General features: G+C 44.4%; 1 protein-coding gene across 2 annotated transcripts; it reads right to left on the bottom strand.

The window, feature by feature from the left end:
• Positions 1 to 265: 265 nt before the first annotated feature.
• fam219ab (family with sequence similarity 219 member Ab) lies at positions 266 to 18,881 on the bottom strand (the record flags this gene model as incomplete). Of its 2 annotated transcripts, none has more annotated exons than XM_084323619.1 (6): positions 266 to 424; positions 10,866 to 10,941; positions 11,448 to 11,528; positions 12,517 to 12,622; positions 17,320 to 17,419; positions 18,752 to 18,881. In XM_084323619.1, the coding sequence occupies 6 exons, from the start codon at positions 18,827 to 18,829 to the stop codon at positions 266 to 268; spliced, it is 600 nt and encodes a 199-aa protein (XP_084179745.1). The 2 variants fall into 2 exon arrangements, with proteins under 2 accessions (XP_084179745.1, XP_084179746.1); XM_084323620.1 differs by having other exon boundaries at positions 266 to 421; positions 10,887 to 10,941; positions 18,803 to 18,829.
• Positions 18,882 to 20,155: the final 1,274 nt, after the last annotated feature.

Below are 20,155 nucleotides of genomic sequence, written 5' to 3'. Positions count from 1 at the left end.
AGGAGGAAACCACATCTGTTAGTCGCATATTTAAACATAATCTACGTATTTCCATACCGTTAAATCATTTCCAATCCTAGACTTTCCGTAAGGTAAGTTGATTATTTTATCATCATCATTATCATTGTACATAATTATCATAACAATATTCTACCAATGCTTCTCCGTCAGTCGCCATTCTGTCGGCGAAAGTAAACTCACACAGCTCATGAGGGTTGAGAGGGGGCAGGGTTGTCCCGTGTGGGAAGGGGGCAGGGTTGGGGGGTTACTGTATTTGACAGGCAGTAGAGGAGGTCGCCTGGCAGCACATGCAGGTGGGGTTGATGGATTTGGGCAGGATCAGGTCCAGGTCTTCGTCGTCCGGGATCTCGTCTAGACGGTAACCGTCCTTCAGAAGCTGGATGTTCAGGTCCTGGTTGATTTGCTGATGGAGGAACAAGAGAAGGGGAGGAGTGGAGGAGAGGTCGATGGGTTTGAAGATGAGGACCAATGACACTTATTATAGCAGATAAACAAGAAGAGACAGACAGATGAGGGACTTTTTTAGTTTTTTCACTCGTCAACATAATTATTGTACATCGATAATAGACCTCTCACAGGTGACAGATTTCCGGCTGCTCCCGTCGCTCCAGAATCAGCTATAGGAAAATTAACTATTATTATACAACGGCATGCAAATGTCTCGATTCTGATTGGCTGAAACAGTCCATTTACACGTATGTATAGGGACCATTCCACGCTCCTGGTCCCAGGACCCGCCCACAACCGAATCACATCACTCCGCGTCTCCGCCGTGCGGATTCTTCGGAGAAAACAAGATGGCGGACAATAATCTTTAACAAATGGATATGTTGATAGCGTCATAACGACTAAATATAAAGCGATTCTGTCACAGCGAATGTCTTAGTCCTTTAAACAATGTTGGATGATGTAATTGATGGGTCATGAGTCATTGTAGAACAAAAGAAAAATCGCGGATTGATTGATTGATTATTTGCAATTTTATTTTAAATTTCTTCTTCCTTCCCCCTGACTGCAGCGCTCACTCTCACACTGTCCGACGCTGGCGTACCCACCCACCCACCCCCACACAAACACACACATACACATTCACACACACACACTCCTGTCTGCAACGGCGGGGGAGAGTCAGACAGAGAGAAGCAGCTGAGTGCTGCACTGTTTTAAGTGAGCATGGTCTATTGAATTGATTGATTGGTTGATTGCTAATTTTATTACTGTACGCCTGGTTTCCAACTGGTTAAGTTTAGGCCCTCTAAAGTAGGTTTAAAAAGATAGGGCGAAGAAAACTTTTTTTCCCCTATAGGGCAAAGGAATTTTTTTTATTTGTTTTACCTACTTTCTATAGAAGCATCTAAGAATGAAGTTCTATAGAAAGTAGGTCTGCATACCCTTAACAATTGTGTGTATTGAGCCGTACTGTATTGTACCCATTCTGCATCTGGTAATAAAATGTTCAATCAATCATTCCAATAACACACAGTTGGATGTATTAGTTTGTTGGATCCGTTGGATGCACTTCCGAGCTGCTTCCACTAGGGATGGGAATCGAAAACTTCCTAATTGGCCGATTCCTGGAACCGTGTGGCTCCCGTGACTTTCGATTCCCTTATCGCTGCCAGGTTTTTCCTACAGTTGCGCAATAACGTTAGCGTTAGCATGTAGCCATGGCAGACTCTATTTGATTCCTTAAGGGCTCGAAATTGCCTGGGTTTTGGTAATATGCTCCCGAAATGCTCCCGCTGTTTGGCTACTTCTATGTGCAGTGAAAACTACTTGAATGCTTTAGAACCTAGTCATTGATTTAGTTCAGGGTGAGCTCAAATTAGCCGCGGAGCTAACGCTAGCTAACGTGAGCTAACGCTATTTAATCAAGCTCACAAAGAGAGATAAACAGCTGACAGCGGATAGTACAGGTACAAATACAATAAAACAGCAGGTGGGGGCTGTTGTGTAAACCTTGTACTATTTAGTTCACATATAATAAGAGACGGAGTGTTTGTTTACTAGTCTCTACACTGTAAGCCAGGAAGTACCGTGGTGGTGCAACATACAAATGTGTCCGTGTAGCAACACAAGCCAATACCTTATAGGACAGGGGCCCGGGGAGGGAGCTCTGTGTGTGTGTGTGTGTGTGTGTGTGTGTGTGTGTGTGTGTGTGTGTGTGTGTGTGTGTGTGTGTGTGTGTGTGTGTGTGAGACAGAAGTCAGAGGAATAACGACCTGTTATTCAATAGATTAAATTAGTTTAAGAATAAAAAAAAAAAACATTTTAAGAGAATCTCAAATACATTATTTTATTTAAGTGTAGGCTATAGTTAATGTTTTATTTTTTACAGTTTTTGTATTTTTCTGACATGGGGGCTCAACAATAAATGAATCAGAAATGTCAAGTTGCATGTTGTTATTCTAACCAGCTTAGACCACTACGCTCTGCATCTTCTGGCCGCCTCAGACCTACTCCTATCCAAGCTCCGGGAGGGTCATCAAAGAGAAGTCGCCTATTCTCAGTCCTTGCCCCACAATGGTGGAATGAACTACCCACCCCAGTTAGGACAGCCGAATCACGTCCAATCTTTCGCCGTCGACTAAAGACGCACTTCTTCAACCATTATCTGGAAGAAAAAAAATCTAACCCTAACTAACCGTACTGTCATGCACTTGTCCTAATAAACTAACCTACACTGTAGCACTCAACACTTTGATGAACATTGTTGCTCAGCTGATAGAGTTTTGCCCTTCCTGATGGCTTGTCGTACAGAACTTGTAAGTCGCTTTGGATAAAAGCGTCAGCTAAATGACTAAATGTAAATGTAGTTCTGTTGCATTTCCAATTTATTTATGTAAATTATAAATTGATAAGGGAATCGATAAAGAATCGAATCGATAAGCAGAATCGATAATGGAATCGTATCGATAAAACCCTATCAATTCCCATACCTAGCTTCCACATGAGGCAACTTCTCTCAATCATTCCAATAACACACAGTTGGATGTGTTAGTTGGTTGGATGCACTTCCGAGCTGCTTCCACATGAGGCAACTTCTCTCAATCATTCCAATAACACACAGTTGGATGTGTTAGTTGGTTGGATGCACTTCCAAGCTGCTTCCACATGGAGGCAAATTGTCTTTTTTGTTGTTGTGGGAACTACTTTGTCTGGCGGATGGTTTTTTCAATAAATCTTCGATTAATGTGTTTATTGTATAGCAATAAGGTTGGATGAATGTGGCTGTATAAAAGCATTACACCACTTGCAGTCGTGATTTGTGAACAATAAACCATGCCCAGGGGGGTCTAACAACCCTCGGCTGCGCCTCGGGCCTAACGACCACCCCTAGGCATGGTTTATTGTTCACAAACCACTCCTGCGCGTGATGTAATGCTTAAATAGATCACTCCAGGCTTCATCTGTGGTTCATACCGGCTGGGGTTCCCGTGAACAAGGCCTTCTAATATACCTTTCTCTCTCTGATAAGGCAGGTGATTTTGAATTTCTAAGTGGCTAAAACTGGCTTAGCGTTACAGATGAAGTCACCAGACGTCACCAGCGTCAGTTCATTCTCTGCAACATCCGGTCATTTAGAGTTATCAATTTGGCATTTAACAATTTCATTAAAAATCCTTTGGTGAAATGCAATTTCTCCATTAACTCCAGATGCAGTATCAAGGACAAAATTACTGGTAAACTGGAAAGGAAAACGACGTTCATTTTCGCCATAGGCGGGGGGAAAAGGAGCACAAAAATGTGTGAGAGGTCTATGAGGGTCATATACAAGAATAAGCAGGCCCCAAATTGACCAGATGTAGGCAAGTGACCACTAACAATATTTCACATACATTAAAGCTTCTATTACAAAGTTAATGAAGACAATAATACAGTACATCCTACTGTGCAGTTATCACATGGAGGCTTGGAAGTAGGGCTGGGCAATTAATCAAAATAAAATCGCGATCTCGATTCATAGACCTATGCAATCTCATTTCTAAATGATGACGATTTTTTTAATAACAAAAAAAAGATACATTGTGGAAGTGAATCAATGAGACGAGCAGACGGAGTATCGAGTCTCTGAACTTTACTTCCAAACAAATCCAACAGAACCAAGGTACAGCCACACCCTTAAGTCAACTCCCTCCTGTCACTCAATCAGTGTCCATTCTGAAGTGAGACACCTCCATCTAGTGTCCACCACACAGGCCCCCCCCGAACATTCAGAATTGACAATCAGTGCAACACCAAATAAACGGAACTGAACACAATAAACCCCCAAAAAAGTGCACCCAGTGTCTTCAGTCTCTTTTAGGAGGTCTGACCACACGGCCATAACGACTGTATTTAACAGTCACAGGGAACGTGGAAGGGGAAAGGGTAAGGGTAGGGGCAGGGGGCCGTCCCCGCCGCCGCCGAGGCCTCATCGGTGGAAAGGTTTGATTTGATTTGATTTGATCTGCTCCTTATTCCCCCCCATGTCCACCACAAAGTACTTGGGGCCCGGCTCGAGGACACGGAAGGGCCCGTCATAGGGAGCCTGCAGTGGAGAACGGTGGGCATCATGACGGATGAACACATACCTCGCAGTCATCAGGTCCTTAGGAATGTAGGACTGGGGAAGGCAGTGATGTGTGGGAACTGGGGCAAACACCCTCGCTGCGTCCTGGAAGGCAGATCGGTGAGCTGTAGTGGACCAAGGGGCAGAGGAACCAGGAAGGAACTCCCCTGGGACCCTCAGCGGTTGACCAAAAAACAATTCGGCTGAAGAGGCCTGCAGGTCTTCTTTAGAGGCAGTACGCAGGCCCAACATGACCCACGGAAGACGGTCGACCCAGTTGCCGTCTGTGAGCGTGGCCCGGAGAGCGGCCTTCATGGATCTGTGAAAACGCTCACACATGCCATTGGCCTTTGGGTTGTATGCTGTGGTACGATGGAGTTTCACCCCAAGTCTCTCAGCCACGGTGCTCCACAGCTCAGAAGTGAACTGGGATCCCCTGTCCGAAGTCAGGTCCAATGGCGTGCCAAACCGAGTGACCCAGCCGAAAATAAACGCCCAAGCCACCTCCGCAGCCGTTGTTGATGACAGGGGAACAACCTCCGGCCACCTGGTGGTCCTGTCCACCATAGTGAGGAGGTGTGTGAAACCCTGAGACGGGGGAAGTGGGCCCACCAGGTCCACGTGGACATGGTCAAACCGCCTCTCTGGAATGAGAAACGGCTCCAGGGGGGCCTTAGTGTGACGATGTACCTTGGCACGCTGGCACGCCACACAGGAGGCCGCCCATACTTTGACGTCCTTCCTAACGCCCGGCCAGACGAACTTGGCCCCTACCAACTTGACCGACGCCTTTACCCCAGGGTGTGAAAGGGCATGAATGGTGTCAAATACCCAGTGGCGCCAGTCAGTTGGAACCATGGGGCGGGGCTGGCCAGTGGAGACGTCACAGAGGAGCGTGGCGCCACTGTCGTGAAACACCACATTTCCTCAAGTCGAAGTCCTGTCACAGCCGTCCTGAACGCCTGAAGGTCTGAGTCTGTGAGCTGGTCAGCAGCCATGGCAGCATAGTCGATGCCCAGGTGCACAGGGCTGACGCGCGCCCGGGAGAGGCAGTCTGCCACCTGGTTGTCTTTACCGGCTACATGCTGGATGTCGGTAGTGAACTCCGATATGGCGGAAAGTTGGCGCTGCTGCCGCCCCGACCATGGCTCTGTGGTCTTGGCCATGGCAAACGTTAGGGGCTTGTGGTCGACAAAAACTGTGAACTCTCGGCTCTCCAGCAAGAACCTGAAGTGACGTATGGCGAGGAAGAGGGCCAGGAGCTCCCTGTCGAATGTACTATACTTCCTCTCGTTGTCGCGCAGCTTCCTACTGAAGAAGGCCAGAGGCTGCCAGGCGCCAGCCACCCACTGCTCGCACACCGCACCTACTGCATAATCGGAGGCATCGGTGGTGAGGGCTATAGGAGCAGCAGGAGATGGGTGTGCCAGCATGGCGGCGTTGGCAAGGGCAGCCTTAGAGCCCTCGAATGCCTGGACCCGCTCCGGGGACCAGCCCACGTCATCGTTGGCTCTCTTCCCCTTCAGCGCCTCGTACAGAGGTCTCATCAGGTGAGCCGCATGGGCTATAAACCTATTGTAAAAATTAACCATCCCCAGGAACTCCTGGAGAGGTTTGATGGTGAGGGGGCGGGGGCGGGGGAAAGCAGCAATTGCCTCCACCTTGGCGGGTAGAGGAACAGCCCCCTGGGAAGAGACATGGTGGCCCAGGAAATCCATGGCCGGCAGGCCAAACTGACATTTGGCCGGGTTCACGATCAGCCCATGCTCGTTGAGCCGCTCGAACAGTTGACGGAGATGTCCCCGATGCTCCTCCACCGATGCACTGGCTACCAGGATGTCATCCAGATAAATAAACAAAAATGACAGGCCTCGCAGCACAGAGTCCATCAGCCGCTGGAATGTTTGCGCTGCCCCTTTAAGGCCGAATGGCATGCGCAGGAATTCAAACAGTCCAAACGGCGTGATAATGGCAGTCTTGGGCACGTCGAGTGGATGGACGGGCACCTGGTGGTAGCCACGCACCAAATCTATTTTAGAAAAAATGGTGGCGCCCGCCAGGTGGGCAGAGAAATCCTGGATATGTGGCACTGGGTACCGGTCATGAGTGGTGATGTTATTTAGGCGACGGAAATCACCACACGGACGCCACTTCCCGTCCGCCTTGGGGACCATGTGTAGTGGGGAGGCCCAAGGACTGTTGGACCGGCACACAATGCCGAGCTGTTCCATTGTGGCAAACTCCTCCCTGGCTATTGCCAGTTTAGCAGCATCCAGGCGGCATGCCCGTGCATAAACTGGCGGGCCCACCGTTGGGATGTAATGTTCCACCCCATGCTTGGCGACAGAGGCAGAGAAAGTGGGGACAGTCAGAGCAGGAAACTCAGCGAGGAGGCGCTGGTACATATCGCCCGTGGCGAGCATATTGGCCAGGGCAGGCGGCGGTGAAATTGTGCCTTGATGTGCTGAAACTACGGGGCCGGGTCATGCTGCCAAAACTCTGGCAACTTGACTGTAGCGGCATACACTGCGGGAACCACAGCCGGTGGATTCTCGTTATTGCTCATATTTCACACGTTTAGGGTCACCACTGTGGAAGTGAATCAATGAGACGAGCAGACGGAGTATCGAGTCTCTGAACTTTACTTCCAAACAAATCCAACAGAACCAAGGTACAGCCACACCCTTAAGTCAACTCCCTCCTGTCACTCAATCAGTGTCCATTCTGAAGTGAGACACCTCCATCTAGTGTCCACCACAACATTTATATATTATTTTAACTTTTTACTTAACTTTTTAAAATGATGACGATTCTGACTTAAGTTATTTTGTATGTTACAAGAGACCTTTAAGTTTAAGTCAAGCACTTTCATTATGTTATGTTTAAGTTTAAGTCAAGCACTTTGATATGTTATGTTGTCTGTTTAAGAAAGAGTGCAATAAATGATTTTATTGAAAAAATAAGAATCGTGTGAGAGAATCATGATCTCAATTCTTAGAGAGAAAAATCGTGATTCACATTTGAGCAAGAATCGCCCAGCCCTACTTGGAAGGTTCATAACTTGACGTAGAGGGTGGTGATGATGAGGGCGATGAGTTCAGGTGGTGGGGATGTCTTCCAGCATGGATGCCGTTCATGAACCAGGATAGAGTTCGAGCGGGAACGCCGAGGCGGAATAGAGGGTGAGACTTCTGATGTTCTGATGTTTTCTCAAAGTATGTCTTACCTTGGGGCAGGTTACACACACTCAGGGGAATATGGGAATGATCAGAAGCAAAAACGTGCAGCGTAAGAGACGAGCAGTCTCTGGGGAATAAGGTACGGCTACGGTAGCTGGAGTTTTAATTGACAACCAGAAGATGCTGACGCACTCGTTCTCCGCTCTTACTACATGCAAAACACTACCGGGAGGATCCTGACGGTGATATATCATTGTAAATTCCACACCTTGGCAGGTTTACTGCAGAAACACGTTGAGACCGGTGAGAATAAAGACTGCGATGAGTCCATTGACTCTATTTCGTATTGATATTGTCTGCCACTAGCTAGGTCAACATAATAATTCCATGTTCACCCTCTCTTCTCGTCGCCAAAACAAATCCCATCCTTGTAGTAGTCTTGGTGCATGCGTGCGAGTAAGTGCAAAGTGTGAATGCATATGCACCAGGTCGACCAGGAAATGCTAATGTTTACATTCACACAATAATTCAATCTTTTGCCTTTACATTGATTCTGTGAATTATTGAGTTACAGTTTTTTATTATGCAATCTTGCATAAAAAAAGGGGGGAAACTATAGATATCGCATCATGATAAACATAGTACTGTATTTCTCTATGTTCCCATGTAACCTCCCATGCTAAATACTCAATAGAAGCATGAATGTAACCTCCGAACGACCATGCGAAAACTCTTGATACGACTAATGCCGATCTATTCTACAGAGATTGCTATGATAATACATTTAACTGCAGTAATAATTAAATTCAAGTTTTTACACAACTTGTGTTTAGATTTGTATATTATATGTATATATATATATATATGTTTGTTATATTCTTATAATTGCATTAGCACTGGATTATCTGCATGCGTGTGGACATAGCCTAGTCACCGACGCAGATCTAGGTGCAGTAGGAAGTGAAATGGGTTCAGGATTTCAAATAACCAAGATCCCGAGAACTGGCTAAGACTGTCTGAGCCTCTTGACATGCATGGATATACAAGAAGAGAACAGCTGTGTGTGTGAGTGAGTGAGTGAGTGAGTGAGTGAGTGAGTGAGTGAGTGAGTGACTGAGTGACTGAGTGACTGAGTGACTGACTGACTGACTGACTGACTGACTGACTGACTGACTGACTGACTGATGGGTGGATGGATGGACGGACGGACGTACTGACTCAATGAGGGCGTAAGTAAAGGAGAGAATTAAGCAGTGAGTGAAGCAGTGAGTGAAGCATTGACGTGCACAGATACGTGCCATTTTATATTAATTTCATTTTACATTTTTATATTTTAGTTTTGTAATGTGGCCCATGGCATCAATTCTCAATTAAAAGTGTGCAATAATACCCCGGAAAAATAGCATTTGAATTGTAATTCAAGCATCCAATGCTCCCTGCCTTTTGGTGACATGACAGCCAGTAACATAACAATAAACCAGTCACCAAACTATCTGCATTATTTGTCACCATTGTGAAATTAGACCACTATTAAAACATTTCAATACAGCAGCAGATATTCATATGAAACCTGGAGACCTAAGGCACTGGTACCACCCTCTCATGGTGGCTTGTCGGGAAGGGGGCTAAATAACACTTGAAAGTTAAAGGAACACACCAACATTTTGGGAAATTAGCTTACCGTCTTCTCCAGAGAGAGACAAGAAGATAGATACCAGTTTTCTCTCTGTGAGTTCAGTAGAAAGCTATCTGGCTGCACGTTAGCCTACAGTAGCTTAGCACAATGAATGGAAGTGGTGCCGGTTATCCTAGGCATTGTCCAACTAACACCTCTCCCGAAGGCTAACCGGCACTGTCCGCTTCCATTCATTGTGCTAAGCTAGGCTAACGTGCAGCCAGATAGATTTCTACTGAAGGCACAGAGAGGAAACTGGTATCTATCTTCTTGTCTCTCTCTGGAGAAGACGGTAAGCTAATTTCCCAAAATGTGGGCGTGTTCCTTTAAACAAAATCTTGGCGAGGGGTAACTGAGAGCCACTGACTGACTACAGTCTGGTGAGGCTTACTCTTGAAATGCATTGACTCTCTCACCCAGCAGTCTAACCCAAATACATATCATATTGTACCGTTTGTCTATTTTAGGGAGATTAACCCTTAATTATCTTGCACAACGTTGATTTACCAATTACAGCATAATGCGAAGAAAAGACAAGATAAAAAAACAGAAAGAAAGGGAGCTGCAGCAGGCAGCCCAGGGAAGCATCTCTCTGCTATCTTGGATCAAGTGGTGGAAAGTATTTTTACTCAAGTACTGTATTTATTAAGTATAATTTTGAGGTACTTGTACTTTACGTGAGTATTTTCATTTTAGGGAACTTTATACGTTTACTCCACTACATTTATACAACAAAACTACTTCATTACACTACAAGAAAACATTGTACTTTTTTACTCCACTACATTTATCTGAACCCATCAGTTACTAGTTACTTTGAAGCCTCCCACGCGTTACTCCTCGCCACTGAGAGTTCGAGCTGCTGCGGTGAAAAGATGCGACAGGCTGCCTCCTCGTGTACCGGAGGGAACACGTGATGCAAGGCTTCTGTCCTCACTACAACCGACCAGTGGGAGGCATGGTCTAGCAACATTCAAGACAGGGGAGGGGAGAATTGGATACTACGAAATTGGGATGGGAGAAAAATTGAAAAATGGGGAGAAAAAGTGGATAAAAAAGAAAAAGAAAAGAAAAGGTCCGTCCAGAGCAGAGTCAACTGAGACAACGGTCCTTTACAGGCTCAGCTTTGAAAGTGTAACGGTTCATCTCTGTAACACAGCAGCCAGAAGGTTAGAATCATCCGACTGAGAAACAGTGAGTGCAACTTGAACAGTGGGTAAATACGTTTTTTTACTACTCAAGACTTTAGCACCCAAGGTTTGACGAACATTGTTACTCAGCTAGAAAGAGTTGTACCCTTCCTGCTGACCTGTTGTACAGAACTGTAAGTTGCTTTGGATAAAAGCGTCAGCTAAATGACTAAATGGAAATGGAAATGGAAATGGTGGTGGTTGTGGTGGGAGCGGTGTAAGAATTGTTACCCAGAGTTCATAGCTACCTGCTCCCTCATACATCTCACCTCGGCAGAGGAGTATCCTGACGAGGAGTATCTGGACATGTCGAAGTCATCATCACTGAAACACAAACACAGCATTAAGTTAGTGTGTGTGTGTGTGTGTGTGTGTGTGTGTGTGTGTGTGTGTGTGTGTGTGTGTGTGTGTGTGTGTGTGTGTGTGTGTGTGTGTGTGTGTGTGTGTGTGTGTGTGTGTGTGTGTGTGTGTGTGTGTGTGTGTGTGTGTGTGTGTGTGTGTGTGTGAGAGTTTTTATGGGCTGCGTGCATGGACAGTACATGTTTTATTTATTTGTTTAACCTTACATTAACTAGGAAGTCTCACTGAGATATAATATATATTTTCCAAGAGAGACCAGGATGGCAGCATCTGCTTGTATAATATATCTGTGAGATATCTGAGAGAGAGAGAGATAGAACCACACCATTCTTTGTGTGTGTGTGTGTGTGTGTGTGTGTGTGTGTGTGTGTGTGTGTGTGTGTGTGTGTGTGTGTGTGTGTGTGTGTGTGTGTGTGTGTGTGTGGTGTGTGTGTGTGTGTGTGTGTGTGTGTGTGTGTGTGTGTCTTCACCTGTCTGTATCTATGGCGACCAGGGGCTTCTCATCTGGGCTCTGATCTAAGGAGGAGTAGCCTTTGTTGGGCACTACCAACCTGTTGGACAGCAAGAGAGAGAGAGAGAGAGAGAAAGAGAGAGAGAGAGAGAGAGAGAGAGAGAGAGTGATAATGAGTATAAGGGAGAGTGAGGGGGAGAGGGAAAGACAGAGAGAGAGAGAGAGAGAGAGAGAGAGAGAGAGAGAGAGAGAGAGAGAGAGAGAGAGAGAGAGAGAGAGAGAGAGAGAGAGAGGGAAAAAGAGAGTGATAATAAGTATAAGGGAGAGAGTGAGGGGGAGAGGGAAAGACAGAGAGAGAGAGAGAGAGAAAGAGAGAGAGAGAGAGAGAGAGAGAGATAGAAAGAGAGTGATAATGAGTATAAGGGGGAGTGAGGGGGAGAGGGAAAGACAGAGAAAGAGAGAGAGAGAGAGAGAGAGGGGGGAGGTGATCAGAAGAGAAGAGATAGGGAATAATTGGAGGTGACAGGGAGGATGAGGAGGAGAGGAGAGATTAATACTCCTGGGGATGTGACTATATAGGAGCCAGAAGGAGGAGATACAAGAACACACTTAAACACACAACAACACCAACAAGTACACAGGTTAAATCTAATTTCCATTCCATATTAAACCGTGCTTACTGTGGTTGTAATTAAGAAACTTTAAAAGAGTGTGAGAAAGAGGCCTTTTAAGTAGAAACCACAGTAATCAGTGCTAGGGCTGGGAATATACCATAGCCATAACATGACATAACATTGCAATTATGAAGGGGCAGTGATGCATTACGTATTGTGTTTCAACCATGCCATTTATTGCAATTCATCACTGTTTTTCTTTAAAAGACATGGATCGATTATCATATTAAATCCATAAAGAATTCCAAAAGTCGGCATGTCAACATCTTCCAAGAACACTACAGACCTGAAACAGTGCCGGGGGTCAGATTATTGATACTAATATTGTACAGGTCTGTAATGTATCCCCAACACACCACACTGTTTTACCAGCACTGTGGTGTGTGTCATTACTTCTCTTGAATAACTTCTCACCGTGTTCTGGCCATGACATTGTTCTTCTTGGGCTGCTGGTTGACAGGACTCCCGACAGCGTTGCCGTTCTTCAGCGAGCCCTTCCTGGCCAACTCTCTCTGTTTCTCTGCACAGACGGAGAGACACAGTGACTTCAGCTCCATACGCGAATGCGTACGACACAGGCGGCGACGTTCTGCGGTATACGTGGCATCTGGTCACGTTTTTTTTTAAACTGCTCCTTTAACCCTTTCACTACCACACTACAAAGGGTTAACCCTTTCACTACCACACTACAGAAGGTTAACCCTTTCACTATCACACTACAGAAGGTTAAACATGTCACTATCACACTACAGAAGGTTAACCCTGTCACTACCACACTACAAAAGGTTAACCATTTCACTACCACACTACAGGAGGTTAACCCTGTCACTATCACACTACAAAGGGTTAACCGTCTGCCCAAAGGAGTAAACTCGATGGGGGCTTAGCATTTCCAGACTTTAAATATTATTTTCAAGCTTTCTCTCTGAGACCTTTGATCACTTGGTTTGACGCTCAAGCAGCTGTATCTTGGTGACCATTGGAGGAGAAGTTGGTGTCCCCATATAGACTTCAGGATATTGTGTATACCAACATATCAATTAAACAATGTAAATTACGATTTGGCCCTCTTATCACACATGTGATCCAGACTTGGCGTGACACTCAGAAAAATCTAACCCTAACATAGACAGAAAGAGGGTACAAAACGCCATCAATGGCACATGCATTCCCCTCTATTTAATAACAATCTTCTCCTTATTGGACAACAACCTATTAGATACCCTAGATGGGAAAAGAAAGGCATACACACATTGGGGGATATCTTCGATAACTCTGGTCTCTGCTCTTTTCAGGATATATCCAACGGATATGATCTCCCCGGAACCTCCTTTTTCTTCTATTTACAAATAAGAGCAGCTCTGAAGGCTCATGGCGTACCATGGGACGCTCCACTAGTACATCACCGCTTTCACAAGTTATTTTATGACAAAGAGACATCGAGAGGCTTTGTTTCTGACTTTTATCGCCATTTACTCATGTCCTCGTATAGAGACCTTCCCCTGGATACGATTTGGAGAAAGGATGTCCCGGAGTTGGATGTAGATTACATGATAATTAAAAAAAAATAAAAAAATGTCATGTAATCTTTCGCGGGCCGGTCAGAATCATCCCGCGCCGTACAATGCCCAGGTCTGCCCTAGACGATTGAATTCAATGGGTCTCAGACCTGACTCTTTATGTACCTTGTGTCCAAACGGCGCCACAGGTACATTTATGCATATGTACTGGGAATGCCCTCCTGTTGTGAGTTTTTGGGAAAATTTTACATATCAGCTCTCTGACATTTTCTCTTTAACCATACCTGTATCTCCTTCTGTATTATTATTGAATGATCTCTCTCAATTACCGACCTCTATACAGGTGAAAAGACTCATTTTGGCCGGCCTCACAGCCGCAAAAAAATTGATTGCCTCACGTTGGTTTCACCCAGACAAACTCTGCCCGAAGGTATGGTTTCTCACCTACCTTGATGTGATCTATTTGGAGATATCCACGGCACGTGTTGTAGGGGTTAAGGAATCTAATATCGCAATTTGGTTGGCTGCAGTGGCAAAGTTAAAAGAACGCATATAAGTTTGGGAATTTGTTTTGATTTGTTTTGATTTTTGTTTTTTTTACTGAATAATGTATTGTGAGTGTGACTCATGTTGAGGTCCTTGGGTGGGGGGGGGGGGGGGAAGAGAACGAGCAAGTGTCCATGTAGGATGATCACTGTACAGTCTGTATCAGTTATTGTCTTGTCATGTGGTGTTAAGTTATTGTCTTGGGAAGTCTTTTTATGTATTATTATTATTGTATTGTTTGTGATATATGTTTTGTTTCATGTTGGGGAAAAAAAGAAAGAAAAAGAAAAAGAAAAGAAAAATATTTGATAACAAAATTTTTTTACCGTCTGTAGTGTGGTAGTGAAAGGGTTAACCTTCTGGAGTGTGGTAGGGAAAGGGTTACAGACAGTTACAGACTACAGACGGTTAAGGGTTAACCTTCTGTAGTGTGGTAGTGAAAGGTTAACCTTCTGTAGTGTGGTAGTGAAAGGTTAACCTTCTGTAGTGTGGTAGTGAAAGGTTAACCGTCTGTAGTGTGGTAGTGAAAGGGTTAACCTCCTGTAGTGTGGTAGTGAAAGTTAAAAGTGTTTATCATGTACTTGTAAATAGAAAGTTTATTATGTACGTATGACAGATAGTCATACTTCAGTCTGGAACGACCTTAACGACCTCAACGCATGGGAAACACGTGTTCAGCCATGCTGCTCCATTCTCCTGGAACCAATTACAGAAAGATTTGAAGCTAGATTCCCTCGTTGAAATTGATACATTTTAAAGAACGATTTGGACACCTGCTTGCCATGGAGTGCTTGTGCTTTGAATTTTGGCTTTTTCATTGAAATGTTAGTATTTGTGTGTTTTTACTATGTTGTTTTTTAGTTGTGTTTAGTTTTTTATGTGACAATTATCTGTATTGCAGGATAAATACATACATAATTTTTTTTTATAAAATCTTCATCACGCGTTCAAGAGGGAAGTGAATCTGTTTTGTCACTGATACGGCTTCCTTTTTCTGGAGAAATAAAACCTGCTGTAACAAAGTATGAGATTAAAAAGATCGATTTCCCACACCACAGGAAATGACATCAGACTACAGTAGGTCGATATAGCCTGATTCTAGTCAGTGGCCAATGAGTGTACTGAGCCTATTAGGCGTCTTGGGTCTGAGTCATGAGGAGAAAGAAAAGGCGTCTCCGAGTCTGCTATTTGGTTACAATGACTGCAATGAAAGGTAGGTCTATTGAAAGGTAACAAGTGTGCACATTAAGATAATTGGATTTTTTTTTTTTTTTTTTTTTTTTTTTTTTAATCCAGATGACCTGATCAGTATCTTGTTCCATGCTTGGCATCACAATTATTAGAAATGAAATGATTGAAGATAAATTAAGTTTTACTGTATAAAATGATGACCAAACAGACCAGCTGAATGAATGGAAATAAAGAACACAATATGCAGCGATGCAAAAACGTATTCAAATCAATTGTAAAATTCCTTGTTGATACATGCTAGTCCACATGCATACTAGTTCTATATTTTGAATATGAATAGTATGCTTCTGTAAATTTGAATGTATGTAATGTGAGCAGCTTTTCTCCTTAAAGGTGCACTATGCATATTTCTTTCGGGGGGGGGGGGTGTTTACATTTGAAGAGCCTACAAACAGATGTACTGCACATGTGATCCGTATACATATGCTTATAATTATTATATCTTATGTCAGCATAATTAAAAACGAAATAATTCTGTGGCACTGTGACCTCAAAGTAAACCTTGAAGATACATGTAAACAACAACAGTGAAACAGTCGTGAAACAGAGTATTACCATAGATTTGTTTTTCACTTCTCTGAGTTTCAAATGTCTACACACACCTTTAGTATGTACTGCACATTTCATTGTATACTTGTATGCCGTGACAAATAAAACTCCTGACTTGACTTGACTAGTATTGATGCTTTATCATCGCTTGTCTCTGTCCAAGGTGCTGAAATTAGTTTTTTAGGAGACTAAATCAATTATAATTAACAGAGACAAAAGCTAAGGCTACCCAAACTGTATGGCTTGGAGTGCCAGGATTTGGGGATGTAACAAGTATATAGATTACACAGTAGTAGATCACCTACCTTCAAATAAGTCATGTATCTAATGTCTAGATAATAACCTTATAATAATCTTATTGCACAGTGGAACAGCTAGAGGACTAAACATTCAATGGGCATCCGAATTCAGCCCACAGATCCTGCTTTGAGAGGCTCAGAAATACACCCTCCACATATCCCTTGGATCACTCTTTAACATCTACTGTATATCCTTTCAGGTACAGCAGCTATAGATGAAAGTTGCTGTAAGTGGTATCTTTCTGTTAAAATAAGTGCTCTACATGTTAAAATAGTAGCTCTACATTCCAACAGTCATCACTGATATAGAGTGTTTGGTCAGTAACAGGAGTCTTCCAGTCCCTCCGCTCTGCAGTAAACAGACAATAAATTTTCTCGTATCCCGTTCCCCTTTTATCCAATCAGGAGGGAGAACTGCATACTGCAAAAATGGTCTGATGAAAATAAGAAATACAATCTAGTTTTTGGGCAAATAATGATGTGCTTATGTAACGGGGAAGCCCGTGGGTATGTCCACAGTCACGGAAACAGGTGTGTTGACGAGTGACTGTGGCAGTGCGGGCTGGTAAATTAAACTCACTTCCCCATAACAGGGTTAACAGACGCATAGGTACGGTAGTTAGGAGTGAATTCACTTCTTAGTGCAGCGGCATGTGTCGTCGCCCGCGGACGCGGGAGCCCCCTGTTCGACTCCCCCTCGGGACATTCTCATTTAACATCAAACACAACGCAGACCCAGTATGAGCCGTCACACTTAAAACAAGTAAAATAATCTGGCAGTGTAGTAAGCTAATTTGGCTTGGCAGGATTTCTTGAAACAAGTACAACTATCTAGGGATTCTCTCTCCTGATAAAAGTGGGAGAAGTCGTTAAAATCATCCAACACAGATGGCCTCTCCTTAAGTACTATATTCCTTCAGACATGACAGTCTAGATCTGCCTGAGATATGATTTGAGAGACAGGTGTCTTTTATGTTCCATCTCTCTTTACTAGAGTCTCACAATACTGTGAGCAACTGAACATTCTCAAACTGCATATTGATCTCACACACCTATTTTCATCTGTAGGGGCGAGGGCTTGTAGTTGATGGTGACAGGCTCCCCCTCTCTGGTGTCCGAGTCTGCCTCTGAGCCTGTGGAGGAGGCAGGGTCCTGACGGTAGAGAGAGAGGGGGTGGGGGTAGAGAGAGAGAGAAAGAGAGAGATAGAGAGAGAGAGAAATAAAGGAAGAGAGGTGGAGGGAGAGAGATAGAGAAAGAGAGAGAGCGAGAAATAAAGGAAGAGAGATGGAGGGAGAGAGATAGAGAAAGAGAGAGAGAGAGAGAGAGAAATAAAGGAAGAGAGATGGAGGGAGAGAGATAGAGAAAGAGAAAGATAGAGTAAGAGAGAGAGATAGAGAGAGATATGCATATTAGTAATGCATAATTAATGTATCTTCATAATGCATAATGATTTGAATATCCTATATCCATACTATAAGCTTTATATGTGTAATAAAAAGGAAAACTTGTGAACAAAGTATGCCCCCCCCCCCCCCCCCCACACACACACACACACACAAAACAAACACACACACACACACACACCATCATCACCACCAGCACCCCCTCTCTCTGGAATAAAATAATCGAATAATCGAATCGCCATAATATGCCAACAAGCCTATAGTTCTTGAAGCATGTATCAACAGCAAAGGGTGGAATTATGTTAATAATCTAAGACCCTGGGCCAAATAAGTGAATTCAGGAATAGCCGTACATCCACAGCACTGACAGCAGCCTGGCCTGGCTCTACTGGGGCTTGGTTCAGGGCGAGTGGCACCACACGGCAGGTCATGTAGAGAGCCGCTCCACGCCACTCTCCCTCCGCAGCATGAAGTAATCCACAGCCCCGCTACAGGCCACGGCGAGAGCCCGACCAAAGCTCCGTTGTATTTTCCACTATCGACAAAACACGCGTGGTGATTATCATAAAACCCGATCTTAATTTAGGGCTACTGGACAGTGGACTATATATTTAATTGTGGACTCCGGTGCCGGCGGTGCGAGAGCATCTTACTAGTAGGGATGCTGAGGATAGCTCTGAGGTGGGATGGTTGTTTTCGCCAGACATGACGGATGCTGCTTGCTCACTACGCATCACCGCGGCCGCTGCCCGCAACCCATCACCAGAAATAATTACACATAATCTGCCTATTGATCCGGTCACACCGATAGGCTACGGAAGGAAACATTTGATTTGCATTCCCTAAAATACATTTTGTCTATTTGTTTCATAATCAGACATTGGTATGTGTTGTCTTCTAGACTACAACCTTTGATGGATATGACGGAATCCAAAGAATAACATAGGCCTCATTCAATAAGCCATGAGGCCTACTGGATATGGAATTAGCAATATGATTAGCATATGTAAAAAAACAAAACAAAAACAAAAACACACAAATTCACCATCTCCAATAACAGGGAGAATAAATCTCACTTACGAGCGGCTGCATCTCTGCCTGCATCTCCGCTTCCTGCACAGCGCTTGGTACTTGAAATCTATCTATCTCTTCCATCATGGTGGCGACGCGCCTCTTTCTCAGCTGTTCTTCTGGCAGTATTGGTTACGTGCGTTATGATGATGGGCACCCGGCGCTGAGATGTTCGTTTTCTCTCAGTCTTGTAGCGATCGCGGCGATTCTCCGGTTGCCAGCCTCATCCCAGCCTCATCACCCAGCAGCAGGCAGTATGTCAGCGGTGACCAGTCGGTGACGGTGATTTAACCACCCACTTCCGGGTGCGGACCCGTCAGGTCTCTCGCCATTTACTACCGCGGCGGTGGAGGTACCGCCCTACAAGTGAGCGTCAACCCGCCCCACTGGGGGTGATTGACCAGTGGAAGTTCAAGATGCCAGCTCGCTTCATCATCATAACACCACACGTGCAAATTACCAATGACAAAAAACAACAACTAACAAACAAGCAAACAAACAAAAACTGTGGATTTTAGGAAACCAATACAATTCTCACAATTTTAACCTTAACTAACCTTAACTAAGTTAATATATTGGGTATTTTACACCTGTAAAGATAGGAATGTAGGAATGTAAAATCAACAAGATGATAGAGAAAATAAGAATTAATTCAGAGAATATGACAGTCTGCTAATATCCCTAAATACAGTATCATCAGCGTTGTCTGTTTGAAAGATGCTGACATTGCTGTAATAACAGACCTATAGTGTCTTTACCTGAAATGACCACCAGGGAGCAGTAACACCATGCTTTGTAGCACAGTAACCAATGACTGCTTTACTGTTTAACAAAAATAAATGAATGATACTAATACAAACACAACATGTTACACTTTTAGAGATTCTAGTGAGTTACAATTCATATACGAAAATCTATTTAAATATTGTAGGCTAGTACCAGGGTTTTCCTACCACCATCCTAAGGTGTCCTCCTCCTCTGTGGAGCCATGGGACCTGCCACTGTCTGTGTGCGGGCAGCGTGTATATTTTCCCCAACGGAGGTTCACTTCCGCGTTCGGTTCGCGCAATCTGATTGGCCACTGACGTTTTTCTCAGTGCCAATCGCGTTACTCCTAACAATCGCGCCAGCAGGCTGTTACCCTAACCCCAGGCATGCAGTCTTGCACAAACGTGGTTAAACGCCGTTTAGGTAGGTCACTGAGGCAGAAGTGCGCACACAAAAATGCGTTCACAATTGTCACTGGACTCGTCGCGCCGGCCGGCACTTATCACCTAGACTTTGCATAATAATAGGATACCGTCCGATAGCATAACAACTACCGCCACAAGAACAACCACACACCACAGTGGAAAATCACTTTGAGCTAGACGACATTAATAAAATAACAAACACAAATGGACTTCACATATT

The sequence above is a fragment of the Notolepis coatsorum genome (assembly GCF_963971535.1).
Source record: "Notolepis coatsorum genome assembly, chromosome: 10".
NCBI classification, from domain to species: Eukaryota; Metazoa; Chordata; class Actinopteri; order Aulopiformes; family Paralepididae; genus Notolepis; species Notolepis coatsorum.
The sequence above is the reverse complement of the archived record's forward strand: the minus strand, read 5'-3'. Positions and strand labels throughout refer to the sequence as shown.